The sequence below is a fragment of the Spodoptera frugiperda genome, chromosome 25, assembly GCF_023101765.2.
Source record: "Spodoptera frugiperda isolate SF20-4 chromosome 25, AGI-APGP_CSIRO_Sfru_2.0, whole genome shotgun sequence".
Classification (NCBI taxonomy): Eukaryota; Metazoa; Arthropoda; class Insecta; order Lepidoptera; family Noctuidae; genus Spodoptera; species Spodoptera frugiperda.
Window position 1 is genome coordinate 631304 of NC_064236.1, and position 14748 is coordinate 646051.

The 14748-nt window shown below is 33.6% G+C and overlaps 1 protein-coding gene across 23 annotated transcripts in view; it reads right to left on the reverse strand.

Annotated features, from left to right (window-relative positions):
• The window catches only part of LOC118263888 (coiled-coil domain-containing protein AGAP005037), a 355131-nt gene that overhangs the window by 175275 nt on the left and 165108 nt on the right, over window positions 1-14748 (reverse strand). For 7 of the 23 annotated variants that reach the window (XM_035576260.2, XM_035576230.2, XM_035576239.2 and 4 more), the window contains exon 2: window positions 1530-1965. The exons of the other annotated variants lie outside the window; for them this stretch is intronic. In XM_035576260.2, the coding sequence (XP_035432153.1) occupies window positions 1530-1617 (88 nt within the window). In that variant the 5' untranslated portion in view covers window positions 1618-1965. The remainder of the gene's footprint in view (window positions 1-1529; window positions 1966-14748) is intronic. 23 annotated transcript variants of the gene reach the window in all.

Here is a 14748-nt window from a genome sequence, read left to right on the forward strand (position 1 = left end):
GAGGTTATAAAAAAGAAAGACGCACACACAAATACTTATATGTACAAAAATAATAAAAGAAAGAAAGAAACATGAAAATACAACAAAACAGTGAACATAGAAAAATAAACACATTAATTAACAATAAACAAGATATAACATTTTAACATTTAATTGCGCATATCAAAAGGGCGTCCATCTCAGCATTGTGTTTTCTGATGGCACCTTGGTGTAAATAATAAAAACATCCGCGGTATTATAAATAAGCTGAATAATTACATGAATAATTACATTACTACATGCTTGTTGTCAATTATAAAAGATCATACTCGTAGGTGGAAGCAATTCTACCATTTATAGTTCAACGGAGATTCCTGTAATCCTGAGTACCCAGTATCAGCCATAAATCAAAAGGCAACGAAATGAAATTAATATCAACTATTATATCCAACTAACGGCCTCATCTAGCTATTTGAGATACTGACGTATAAAACTGTTATTTTATTACTTACAGAAATAAATATCATTTTATCATTTCATTTCAACTACCGAACTCAGAGATTTAATTCTTTAAATAAATATTTTCTTTCAAAAACGTTTATTAAGGGTCTGGGTTTAGTAACCATTAAACGACTATCTAAGTCACTAAATACAGCAGTTAGTTTATACAGTATTATGTAGAAAAACCAGAGGTTGGGGTCAATTTCGTGGACATTTTTGGCGGTTACATTTTACTTACCACTGAAAATATTCTTGTATAAAGATACGATCACCGCTGGAGCACGTCTGCCCGCAAGCAACCTTATTCACTCGGGACTTGAACACACTCAAGGTGTCATTCAGATGAGTGGGGAAACTTGTTGAGAGGATGGCAGTGGAATACACTTAGAAAACCGTCTAACATGTAAATCAAAGTGTTCAGGGCGGCAAACTTGTACACGGATCACCTGTAGGCTTAGTCTTGACACTAAATAAAATCTCAAACATTATTCACTGTCAATCATACATCCCCAACCGTAGCTGACAATATAATATTCAGAGTACGAAGAACAAAGCCAAACACAATAACTATTTAGTTCATTCAATATCCACCCAATACGAAAACGAACGGCGCTAGTGTTGATACAGGACTACGAAGTTTTACAATATCAATGTCTATCGATCGGGATTGGGTTCAAGAGCATGCCCCCTGATGGTGAGCAATCAGCGCCGCCTACTGACATCCGCTACACCAGAGACGGTACAAGTACCTGCGTCACCGGGGATTTGGGGAGATCGTATTCGGCAAAACATTACGCATGCGTTTTCTTCATCTATGTACATCGAAATGAAATTACTACTATGATATATCATACATATGCCCGAATACTCAAACGCTACCCAATTTTAAGACGCTCTCAAATGTAGTTTTGTCACTATCAATTCTTTATAAAATTACAGAGATAGCACGATATTTAAGTACAACTTAAAATTGAGCATCTTTTGAGTATTCGGGCGTTACTCATGCTGTCTAAATTAAACAACAATTAATGAAATTAACAATCGCTTACCATTGTCCCGCCCTTTCCGTTTCTTCTTTCCGGAGCTGGAGGATTTAGTCTTATCCGACTTATCCTTACTCTTCCAACGGCTTAACATTTTTATTTATTCACTATATTATACTACACTTATCACATTTTACATGACACATTCTTTTACACACATATTACACGTAACACTTTAGCACTTTTTAGTTTTTGGTGATTTACTCTTCCATGCACAAAACCACTTATTGGATTAGAGCACATTTTCATAAAATGTTCAAAAAACCACTACACTTAGATTTATTCTTTAAGATTTTGTTGTTTAACTTTAGATATGTAAGTATTCGTTAGTTTCAATTCCAGTTCTTTATCGTTTAGTTACTAAGTCTCTACGATTACAAGAAAATTAGTCTTGGTGTTATTTTGAAAACTGTTACACTGTTTTAAAGCTGCTTGTTAATGCCTGAGGAGAGAGGATAAAGATTTAGTAACTGTGCCTGTAGACGCCTGATATATGGACATTGTTTAACATGGGTCTTGGGAGGCCTACATTGAACAATACACATTATCAGTGCCTACTGATGATTTTATTCGTTATAGAAATCCCTGATGGGGAAATAATCTGAATTTGCGTATATTATGTGACTTTGCCTTGCATAATTAAACGATGGCGTCAAAATCAAAACAAAAATAAAATATAAAAATTGTAAATAAACAAATCTAATATATTATTTGCCATTCCCTGATTTTTCGTAAATACAGCTTACTTATGTGGGCTTTTTTGATAATTTATTATTAACGTTTGTGTATGATGTCGCTAGAGAATTAGTACTTTTTACTTATACTAGATACCCTAAAACTTCACGTGGGTATAGTAAGGACCGACTACAGTACTAAACTTTACGAATACCGGTTAGCAGCACCCTCTAATAAACGCTTGAACTGCAATCTGAAACCCCCAGCCAAGCGTGGAGAATATAGTATACTCTCTAGTAAATATATATAATACATGTATACAGATAACGTATATGGTATATAAGGATAGATTATTATTTTTCTAGGGACCACTGAGTTGGTTTATGGACAGATCTATGTAAAGCAGTAGTCGTTGTAGGTACGGCTACGACGTTTAAAACATCTAAAAGCTACGGACTACGGCGGCCTACGACGGGCTACGGTGAGCTACGACGGGCTACGGCAGGCTACGGTGAGCTACGGCGTAGCCGAATGCCTCAAAATGTTAAACTCTTAGGAATTTAGCTTAAAGTATAATGAACACGGATTTTGTTACGCATATAATTGTCTTTTATTCCCTGTAAGCATAACAAATCCCTGTTTTGATGATGGTTATTCTAGTATTTCACCAGTTACGTTATGAGATTGATTTAAAAGGAGGTAAGCAAAGCACATTGATTTCCACCGCACATGATTTTAAAATAAGTGCTGAAAGTATACTTCATTACTAACGAAGTACTCTGGTAATAATACCCAGTACTTCGAGTACTTTGTAACTAACAAAAACTAAGTCAAACAACATTTAAAGAACAGTACCTTAAATAAACTGAAATTCTTTCGTGTACCGTAAATTTTCCAGTGAATTCTGCCAAGTAAATGCCAAATGGAATAAGAAAAAAAAAACTTTTATCAACTTCTATTCTTTGTTTGATTTCGAACCCTTGCGTCTAAAGGTCAAAGAAGAATAGAGCCTTAATTATAATTTGTATTTTATTTCTACACGAACAGCCTACCTCGTTGATTGAGTTATCGTAAGATTGCTGAGCAGAAAGTCTTAAATTCGATTCCCGGGTCGAGCCAAGTATTATGCCCTGTGTATGGCAATGGGTATAAAGGAGGGTGACTCCTTTACATGGGACTGATCACATGATTGTTAGTAGGTATCACATCGTAATTTATGCACTTCTGTCTACCCCTTCAGAAATCAAGTACCGCGATGTTATGTTTGTTACTTTACCTGGAAAATCAGCCATTCTAACCTTTACAAATGACTAAGAGTTACAAATTTTCTGGTATCAAATTAACTTTCAGGCCTTTATTAAACTTTTCAGGCTTTTGATTTAGTAATCAAAAGCTTGAAAACTTTGACGCAACCATTACTAACGAAGCTTTTGGTTTTGTGTTCAAATTCGAGGTTTTCAAAGAGCATTACATTTTTTTCTGCATATGTACCTACTTTGTGTTATGAGTCTAGAGAAGTTTGATTCACTCAGAAATACACAAATAAGTAACCTACATAACTCTGTAAAAAGTAAACTTTATAAACTCCAGTATACACGATTCCATTCAGCATTAAATCACCCTCTGAAAGTGAATACTTATAATTGCAGATTAACTTAAAACATTACTTATTTTTATGGATTCGATCCCGCTCACGGATACGTCCGAAGTTTGCAACGTATGGTAGATGTCTCAACTGTGGCCAACTTCGTGTAATAACAAGCTACATTTAATTTTAATTCTGTTGCCATTTTACTTTGACTGTTTAGAAAGATACTAGCAACAATTTGAAAATGCTACTAAGTAAAAAATTTCTTACTTGGCAAGCTTCTAGTGTGTTTACATATATTGCTGCTTTGGTATATAGAAACATACTATATGTTTAAGTCGGGTGTGAATTTCTTTCTGAGGATTTGATAGTGTGCATATTATATAGCAAAAAGATAAACAATCATGTTTTGCATTATTAAAAACCGTATACAAGTGAAAATGAACGCCTTGCTTCAAAGACACTGGTGAGTAACACAGATATTTCGTTTTTACTTATCTTAACTTATACTTGACTTACATCTGACCTTTAATTATTATGAAGCTTATTTTTATGCGCATAATGTTGATTTTTATGGAGCGAATGTGATCATAAGCTTTGTTTAGATTATGGCAACGTGTAAAGTGATGTTCCGCTGTATTCTCCATTAGTAACAGCCGCTATTCTTCCTGCGGGTATTGTAAGAGGTGACTAATGGACTACATAATTAATAGATAGAGACAAGCAGCAGCGCTGTCTAATAAACCTTATCAAAGAGCGCTGTTGCCGCGTCTCATAAATTCTTAAATTGCAATCTCCAACCCCTACGCCAGGCGTAAAGATTTATGCCAAACCCCTCTTATACTCGTATAGCTGAGGTTCAAAGACTAGTAGCAGATTGTAACGAGTTCATTGCTTTTGATGTGAAATTAAAAGAATGGTATAAATAAAAAAAAATGCGAATTACCCCATTTAATTTTAGACTTAGTATCAATTATTAGCCTAACGTATCGTTACTTATTTCTATATTTATGTACATATATAAAAATTAGACATAAAGTAAGCCCAATGTTAAAATGTAAAAATGTCCTAATATAAATATGGTACTCTATTAGAGACTCTCACGCTTACATACATAAGTTAGTGGTAGAAATTATAAGATTATTTACTATTCATATAAAAAAGTGAATTAACATGTAAAAACACCTACAAGAGTATAAGTATAAGCATGTTAAAAGAATCGAAACAAACTTCAACAGTACCTACAATGAGTAACTCCTATTACTATCGATTGCTTTGACTATTTGTAGCGAAACAGGGGAATGCCAAGAATTGTCGTAGCGAAGGTATCACCATGGTGACAGCAGGAAATTCCTTTAGTCCACGACAATTTATTTAATCACTGCTTTCCTTAACCATTTGTACATCTATTATGTGTTTTTTTTTTATTTTTACTACTAATTTTTGTTCGCGGTTTTGTTTGACATGTCTTTTTCCAGTGGCTTTCCCGTTTATGTTAAATTCTTGGGGAAATTTACAAAAACCCTCTTATTGTTTTTCCCTACAACATACTATGTAATGCCAAATATCAGCTTTCAGTCAGTAAAGCAGTCAGCTTTATGTTATTTCAAATTCAGATGTAAGTGGGTCTATTTTGTCACCTGTGTCATAAATGCATAACTATTTTCTTAATTAAAAACACATAGCTGTGATTTCCTCCTGTGTCGTGGCTTCACATTACAACTAAATCCGAAACATTAATTTATGAATCACACAAAGATCATACAAAGGGTTGTTTCCACCGGGAATTGAACTCGCGACACGTTACGCAGCAACCGGTTGTCTAGTCGCGTCCCCGCCATGTGATTTAAAGCATACAAGGTCATTGGTAAAATGTTAACAGACGACTGTCATTCATTACTGTACTACTATACTGACATAAAATACGACATTTATTTAATTAATTTTGATGACAAAACAGGTGTGTTAAATGTTACAAAGTTTACAAATTCCTTACACCTATAAAAATATCACTGAAGACATACGAAATAAAAAAATGCACTAAGTACGTTAGCTAACTTTTCAATTATGTATGAAAACCCGAGTAATGAAGCTCTGCGAGGTAATTGACCTTTTACAAACAACTCCGTATTAGACTACAATTTACTGTCTCGAAGTTTGCATAAAACATTTGATAAACGAAACCAAATTCATTCATAAATAATAAATATAATTATTACAAAGGATTCCCTATTATTTACAAAAAGAAAGTACTATTTTACATTTAAAAGTACTATTTTGGTTTCTAAAAATAGCAAGCTCGTTGCCACGCCATCTATTAGAGGTCTGAATTAATACAACGTATCGCAGGCACGAATGGAAGTTCATCGCAGATTGCACCCTCCGCCGGGGGTGGCAGCAGCGGACCCATCCAAAACTGTCGTTCGGAAACCATTCATCATAATGTCATAATTGACATCTGTGTAGTTAGACATTGCTGAAATCCCATTGGACAGTTAAATATTACTTTTATACACGAAACTAATAATGGCATAGGCTACAGTGCAATGATTCAATCGAACTCAAAGTTAAGTTGTAAAGTGTGTAGATTGTTCTGTGATTCGCTGTATTGTAGATAGATTTGTTGAAATAACAATAAAAAAAGTAATATTTTCTCTAATTGAAACGATTTCCAGTGAGATATTTTATCGAAATATCACAAATAGTTTTTCTGAAAACAGTTGTTTTGTAAACGGACCGTACTTAGTTCGCAATAACTCATTCATTCTTTCCATCACACATTTAGTGAAGTTACTAAAAAGTGTAAATCTCTTTTATTAGGTACGATTTTGTTTTTAGTGATAGTCTTGGATTCTTATCCAGTCGTACATCAGTCATAAACATTTCAGAGACAGTTTAGTACCCCTTCCTGCAGTTAGACCACAGACTAAAACTGGACATATTGTGAATCGGAACCGCGCTCGTCGGCCGCGGCGCGCGCTCGGGAACCGGCAAGGTGCATCACGATAATTTATTACTTTTTAAAAGTTCAGTAACATCATTATTTTTCATTTTGGTCGCGTTTATTGTGGTACATCGTGTATACAATGTATTTTACGGGTTTTTGATACCCATACTTTAAACTACATTAAAAAATATTACAAGTAAAAAGTTTGGAGAACGACAAACTTTTTGTATCATGTAAATATACCGTACATGTAAATGTACCATATTTTATTAACAATGTGAATTTTTATGAGATTAATTATTAAACTATTCTCTACCGTACGCGTAGTGCGATCAAAAACTACCAAAAACCATCAATTTACATCAACCACCTTTTTACATCTCAAATTAAAAAGCAATAAATTGTCTATGCAGGATTCACCTTCCTGTTTCATCTCATAAAGGTGGCAACACGCCAGACGGGCTTTCGGGCGAAGAAAATTGAACTTTCCCGTCGTTGTAATACGGTTCACTCTGACAGAAGTTACTACCAACATGTAGGACTCCAAGGACTTGTACTCGCTACACCCTAGATTTGATATATAGTCTATCAAATTGATTTTTACCCCCCAATTGCGGGGCCCTCCCCTCAGGTGCAGCTTCCCTGGCGGCCATTCCGCACGCAGCTCGCAGTCACATTACATTGGTCCCGCATTTAATTTATTTGTTCAGTAAATCTAAGTCTAAATCCTTATTTAACGTGATATTAACGAGTTGGTGATTGAAGATAAGCGGTGCAGAGTATCAGAAGTCTCGGGTAAGTTAAATATCTCCATTTCTTAATTCACCCTCTGTTCCATGTGTTTATTATACTTAATCAGTCGCTTTCCCTAACGATGTTTTGTTTTCTAGGTCGTAAAAAAATCTGTTAACTATGACTCATGAAGTGCGCATATATTTATGCGTTTTTCATGAAGTTTCATAGAAAATGCGCCCGACGGTCAGGGTGCATTGACCCTTTATCTGGGGACATAGATCAATACTAAATTTTCTAACTGATTTTTTTAGGCAAAATAACTCTAATAATGGGTAATTAAGCAATTTGGAAGGCGATTGAGGTATAATGAACATATATATGTTGTTATATATGCATTTTTATGTGATGTTCCGGATTGGAGTTTGAGAGGCGCATTTTCGCCTGCGCCAATGATGACCCCCGGGCGGTTAGCTCTATTGATTTATAATTTCGGTGCGCATAGGTCTACAGATAGTCTAGTGCTCTGCCGACTCGCGCGATTTGCATAAGTAGTGGCCGGGGAGTCGCGTCGCTCGAGATAATTACCATATATAGTGGTAATATAGTGAGTGTGTCCACGTTCGCGAGTATATACACAGTTTGTACCAGAATTGGCGGCAAATAAGTGCAGGTAATATATTCTTTGTTTCACTGGAGTTAAGTGCAAGAGCTATCGCGGTCTATTCCTTGTGTGATTTTATGGCGAGTTATTAACGTTAATTAGAGGCCTATCGAAGATCGTATTAATAAATTCGGTTTTTTTTATTAGTTTTTGTATTAGGTTTCTTTGTTTGTCTCATGGTGGTCAGGTCTGGGTCCTGGTGTCTAAGTATACTTAGGTACTATGTTTAGTGATAGGTTTATTAAATATTAGGGCCAATTAAACTTTAGCTGTGCTGTTTATTACATTATTTTTTTTTATACATCCAACTAACACATAACTTATGTTTATTTTATAATAAGTTATACGTATTTTATCTCATATTTTCATCTTCTATTTTATTGATTTTGCGTTTTTTTTTATATCTTATTTTATATACAATAAATAGGTATTTATGTTGGCATAAAATCACTGCACACGGCCGCCATTTTGTTCAGGAAGATGGATGACATGGAGATTACCTTTGTGTATGAAATAATTAAATAGCCACGCGAATTTGCTTTGTTTTTGTAATGAACTTTAATAACAACACTCTGTGTGCAATGGTTTATTGTTAACTAATTATAATGCAAAGCATCTTAGCTTTCGCGACTTTGAGTCATAATGCGAATACAAATAAAAATGAAAATCGCATTGCAAATCAAAAATTATAATTACCTATTTATAATTTTATGTTTTGACTACCTATCAACACTTTAACTTTCTCCTTTCTTTGTGCTATGTTGCAGGAATGACGCACAACAGTTGCCGTTATACAACTGTAGCGATTTATTTATATATATACATATATATTTATGACAAAATAAAGTATATATATATATATATATTTCCTGCTATACACAAACTTATATATTTTTTGGTTCATTTCTATATATATACAGAAGATAATATACTGATCCAGTGTGGGGTATGTGGTGTAGTATTTTATTCAGAAACTTAGTTTTTTTTGGCCTGTATAACTACATTAGCAGGGGTTATTACCTGTAGAAACCGTCTTAGACAATCATTAGCTAATAAATTGAGCTTCACATTAGTTAAGTATTGAAAAAAAAAATACAAAAGCATTTAAACCGTTTAAATAAACATACATTTTTAAAATACTGCTTCAATTATACCAACATCATTCATTCATCATTGTCATATAAATGTAACATTTAAAAAAAATTAAAAGCTAAGAACACTATTTTAAACTTAACATGTGCTAAGTCTTTTATGGGCTTAGGATATGCTATGCTTTTGCTAACATGACCAGCTAGGCAATAAACTGACAGACTAATAAAACTATAAAAAAGTTGCTTCTACAGTAGGCCTACAGCCATAAATTAAAGCTAATACATATATGCTATATCATCATTCATTCTTATAGTATTGTCAGCTAGTAAGCTGAGAGTGACTACTGAGCATTACATTGTGCCAGGTAGACCTCAACTGATCATCATCACAAGTTCACAACCCACCATTGTCCACAGTTGGACTATGAGCCTAACACAATAAACATTAAACTTTTATATAAGCAATTTCAATTAAAAACTAGCTTTTCATTAGTACAAAAAAAATATAGGTACCATTCACTTAAATATTTAGCTTCTTGCACAAATAAAAACTAAAATTTTAAATTTTAAAGCAGCTCAGGCTGTGCCGACTGACTTCAGTACTTTGAAAATTAATGGCGACAAGGAAACATTCACTTGAATATAACTTACATGGACAACTTGAGGAACAAAGACCAAAGTCATTGGCCATAGAAAAAAATGGAGTTAAATACACACAGAATTCAAGAAACATAGATTTACAAAAAATAACATTGAGTTTTCTCATTGTTTGACTTCAACCTCAAAATTAAAATTCATTGGTCTTCTAAGGGTTTCACATGGAAACTTAGCATCCAAGCAATGCTGACAAGGAAGGAAAATGGAAATAAACTGAAAGGGCAACATACCATGAGGAGAAGACAAAGGGTTTTAAGAATCTAATAAGACACCTACCAAGAAGAGATCCTATAGGCTAGGAGAAGGACTTAAGATATAGGAAAAGGCGATGGAGCAATGACCTGAGCTGTGTGATAACTATACACTGAATTACAAGTTGGTGCCTGACTATTGTACATATTGTGACACGTTTTAATTAGTTTCACGGTTTGTTAGATAGATGTAGCAACACATACTTATACCACATAGTTTCCTGACTTAGCTATGATAGAGAACATCTTAGTTACACTCTAGAGTCTAGGTGCTAGCTAGTAGGTTTAGGTTCTAGACTACTTAGATACAACCTGAACCTCCTGGACTTTTGTTGGAACCTCTTTAATAAATTAGTCAAATAGCTACATACATGTAGTGACTTATGCCAATTTACAAAAAGCCTAAAACAAATTCCAATCATTAATTTTGTATTGTTTAGATGCCTATATTAAACTTAGTGTTTTATTAAATAATATGAGAAAGCTGAAATGCCATAGAACAATTAAATCTGTACTTATGATCTGACACAAACACTAATGGAAACAGATCCACAAATGATACACAATAAATAAAATTGAATCTCATGTCTCATACAACTTTGCATATTTATTATAATGATACTTTTTCAGGGACATTAAATAATCAAATGAATTCCTATTAAACACAAAAATCATTAGAATTTGTTAACTTATTATCCTAGCAATGAAGCATAATATTTATATTACATTTCATGGGCTAATGATGTGGTTGGCACTAGCTAGACCAGTATTTTGTATTTTCAAAGTACAAACTACAAACACTGACTATGGTTTTATAAATCAGAAGAAAGTCTAACTTCTATTATAACATTCTAAACAAATTGGAATAATATTATTCACTACAGTAGCTAACTTAGTTAGAATTTGACCCTTAAGTTTAGTTAAAACTTAGAAAACTTTAGCTGAATTATATTAGAACATCACCACAACAATAAATTCTTTATATCTTATCACATCTCATCTGCTGATGGAGTGATCCTGACTTCTCAGTACTACAGTAATAGTCAACATTTTGCACATAACATAGAATTCTAACATTTGTATTTTATAATTATAGTGAGAATTCAAAGCTTGGTTTTAGTTAAAAGAAAATGTTTTCCCATAGGTACATTACCAGGTAGATTAGTAATAGAATGAGGTGCTACCTTGTACAAATACCACCAACCTTAGTGTTACCTAAACTAACCAACCCTTAGTGGTGATTTTATAGTTTTAGCAATCACCCTATTTTAAACTATACTAAAATTCTAGATTGAAACATATTAGCATCACCTTACCTAAAATAAGGTTTTGGTATAACATTAACACTGGATTCCCTTTTAGATGTGCTTGGGTTGATGGCATATTGTACCTAGTTTTAGAAATGTATTGTGTTATTTTTTTATCAGAATATAATCTCAATTATATTAGCAGATACTTAGTTTAATTTGGACCAAGGCAGTTATTGTATATTGAGTTTAAATATTTTAAAATGAGCATTGTGTTGCTAGGCTTTCTGGTTCATCAAAGTACCTAATATTAAAATTGAATAGTTAAAATAGATTTCTCTAAGCAAACTAAATTATTACTAAATAATATTTTGCTTGTTCAGAGTACCTTTGCCAACATATAAAGCAACAAATATAAAAATAAGAATGTTTTCCAGAATACCTTAAATAAATTGTTTGGAGAATAAGCACCTAAATATTAGTTAGAATATAATTTTACTTAAGTAAACAGTAGCTTATGTGCCTACAGGACAAATTTATGTCCATTAGTCTATCAGTACAGGCTGATTATACTGATAATTAATTTGGTTTTATTTTAGAGATGGTCTAAACAATGACTGGCCTAAGTATGAATGTCTGGAGAACAGTGGTTATCATTAAAAGACTTGAGTGATGAAAATAGGCTGAAATTATGTTTTTACTCTTTACAGTCTGACTTTGAAACAGTTTTGTAAGAAAAAACTAACAGAAAAGAAACAAAAGTAATTCAATAAAATAATATTTCAGTTACTTAACTTTAGGTCTTGCCAAAATAGTTTATTAGTTTTGAAAGCTAAAACTTTGAAGTTTGTTAAGAAGAAAATTAGTTTTACCTAAAATAACTTTAAAATATCATGGTTTCTTGTTTATTATTTCATTTTGAAACAGGGAGGTTAGTTGTTATGTTGAAAATTTATTTTTTTATAAGAAATAATCTCTGAAATGAAAACTCTGTCATCTAACACCCAGTGTGTTTGACAAAATGTTAACATACATAATGGGTGATTCTGTCTTGATTAAGAATTAGGTACTTAAGCAATGCTGTTCCATTAGCAATACATCAGAAAGATTATTAACTAAACATAACGGTTTGACTAAATTAACAAAAAAAAAAACGGTTTACTCACTTAAATAAATTGATAAAAGCTCAACTACTTTCGAGTCACAGAGAGACTCTTGACCATGAGAAGCGTGCGCAGTCTTCTGAATCTGCGCGTCTGCGCACTTTGCTTATGACGAAGAGTGCCTCTATGTCTCGAAACTAATAGAGCTTTTCTCAATTTATTTAAGTGAGTAAACCGTTTTTTTTTTTTTTGTTAATTTAGTATGTCTCATAATATTTATTATAAAAATAAAGAAAGATCTTGAAGAATGAAGAAGAGTCTTGTTCTTTCCAAATGATGTATCTAATAGGGACCTACTGCCAACTTAAAATTCCAAACGTTATCTCTCTTTGATAAGATAAACCCACTACAACCTACTAAAATCACGGCAGTTCCTGTACCCAGGATCTACAATAGAAACAACAATGAGTCTAAAGCCCGGCGTTTCAGGGATACGAATTACTAGATTTTAGATCCCGCAACAAATCAGAAGATATCATTAGAGGAAAAGAAAAATGAAATAAGTTTCCAGTTACATCGGTGAATTTAATGCAGGAGACAGAATGACTTAAGGTTAAAGACACAAACAGACTTCACAACTAGGAGAAGCTCAGTCGTCAAGCATCACGGATATTTGACTAATAACTAACTAGATCCTATGGTTTTTCGCACTAAACTAAAACATTATCTACTTTTCTTGTTTATAACAGCTATAATATTTGTGTGTGAAGGTATATATTCTTCTTCTGAATGTAGTAGGTAGGTACCTATTTAAACTGAAACATAATTTTACCGCACTCTACGGTTAGGTTTACTTTTACAACTGTATGACTTTGGTAATCATGTTTAAGTTAAAAATAAGTTAGGAGTTAAATTCGCAGGCAAAAAATGTTCTTAAAATTTTTCTATACTTCATTTTCTGTGGTACCTAGGATACCTGGGATTGTGTCTGAAATAATTTTCATTAGGAACATTTCTTACAACCCAACTGTGAATTATGGGCTTCCTAGGGCCAATGGTTCATTAAGGAAGAGAAAGTCACTTTAATGCTAAAAATATACTATTAAAGTATCATGGGCGTACTGTCGCATTGCACTAGTTGTGTTTCCCACTATGAGATGGCGCTAGTATATTTGTGAAACGCAAGGGCGTGGCACGCCATTCTGGCAGTTTCCCTTTGGACCGCGGCGTCACGGTGCGGGCGGCCGCAGCCGTGAATATCATCTAGTTATGTATCATGTTATGTATCACTCGATGGAGATGGGTACGGGTGTAGGACTGTGTAATTAATTCTCAATTAAACGTACTGAATATTAAATCAAGACACGAGTAGTTTACAATCTTGAACAAAGGTGGAGATTTAGCAATAGCGTCTGTATAGCCAGTTATTAAGAATTATTGATGAGAAAAATAAAATGCTGATTGTTTGTTTGATACACTTTTCCGAGTCGACCGTCATCTAGAAATCAGTGAGTGATGTGTAGGTATATCTGTGAGTGGATAGTGCAGAAAGGGGAGTCTGAATGACTGGGTAAGTCATCAATATCTACAGCGTGTTACAAAATGTGTGTGTGTGTGTGTAGTATAAATTATTTATAATTAAGCTTAGTGGTGAAGGCGGTTTATCGGAGCGGCCTGTCAAGCGAAGAACGGTTACGAGCTGATAATGGAATTTAATTATGGTACTCATGTAATTTTCCCCGTAATTCCATCTAAACTAAACATGAATTTGCGTGAAATGATGTAGAAAATAGGATCATTACACCTATAGATAAACGGTACTATCTTCTTTATTTCTCTTTTTAATGGGTATTAAATAACGCACTGTATAATATTCAGTTTTGTCAGTTTAAAACCTTGAAAGGGATGATTGTGACAGTGAAAGGGGTCTGGCAGTCGACACAATAGGGTTTTGGAGTCCACTTTTATTAATTCCTGATGCAAAAGAGGGGTCTTGATATCCAGACATGTATTTGTACATGTGTGCAGATTACAGCGGCTGTCTGGTGCAATACTACATTGACCATTGTATAAGAATAATCAGATGGGATGAACTTGTATCTGGTTTCAAGCCAGTATTTTTTGTTCTATTATACAGTATAGGTACATTATTGTTTAAATAAAACCACTGCTTTACAACACACAGGGTAATTCTTTATACAGGATACGACGGAGAATAGATTGTGTTTCTAGAATAATATGTAGGAAAGTTAATTTTAAATTACACGGAT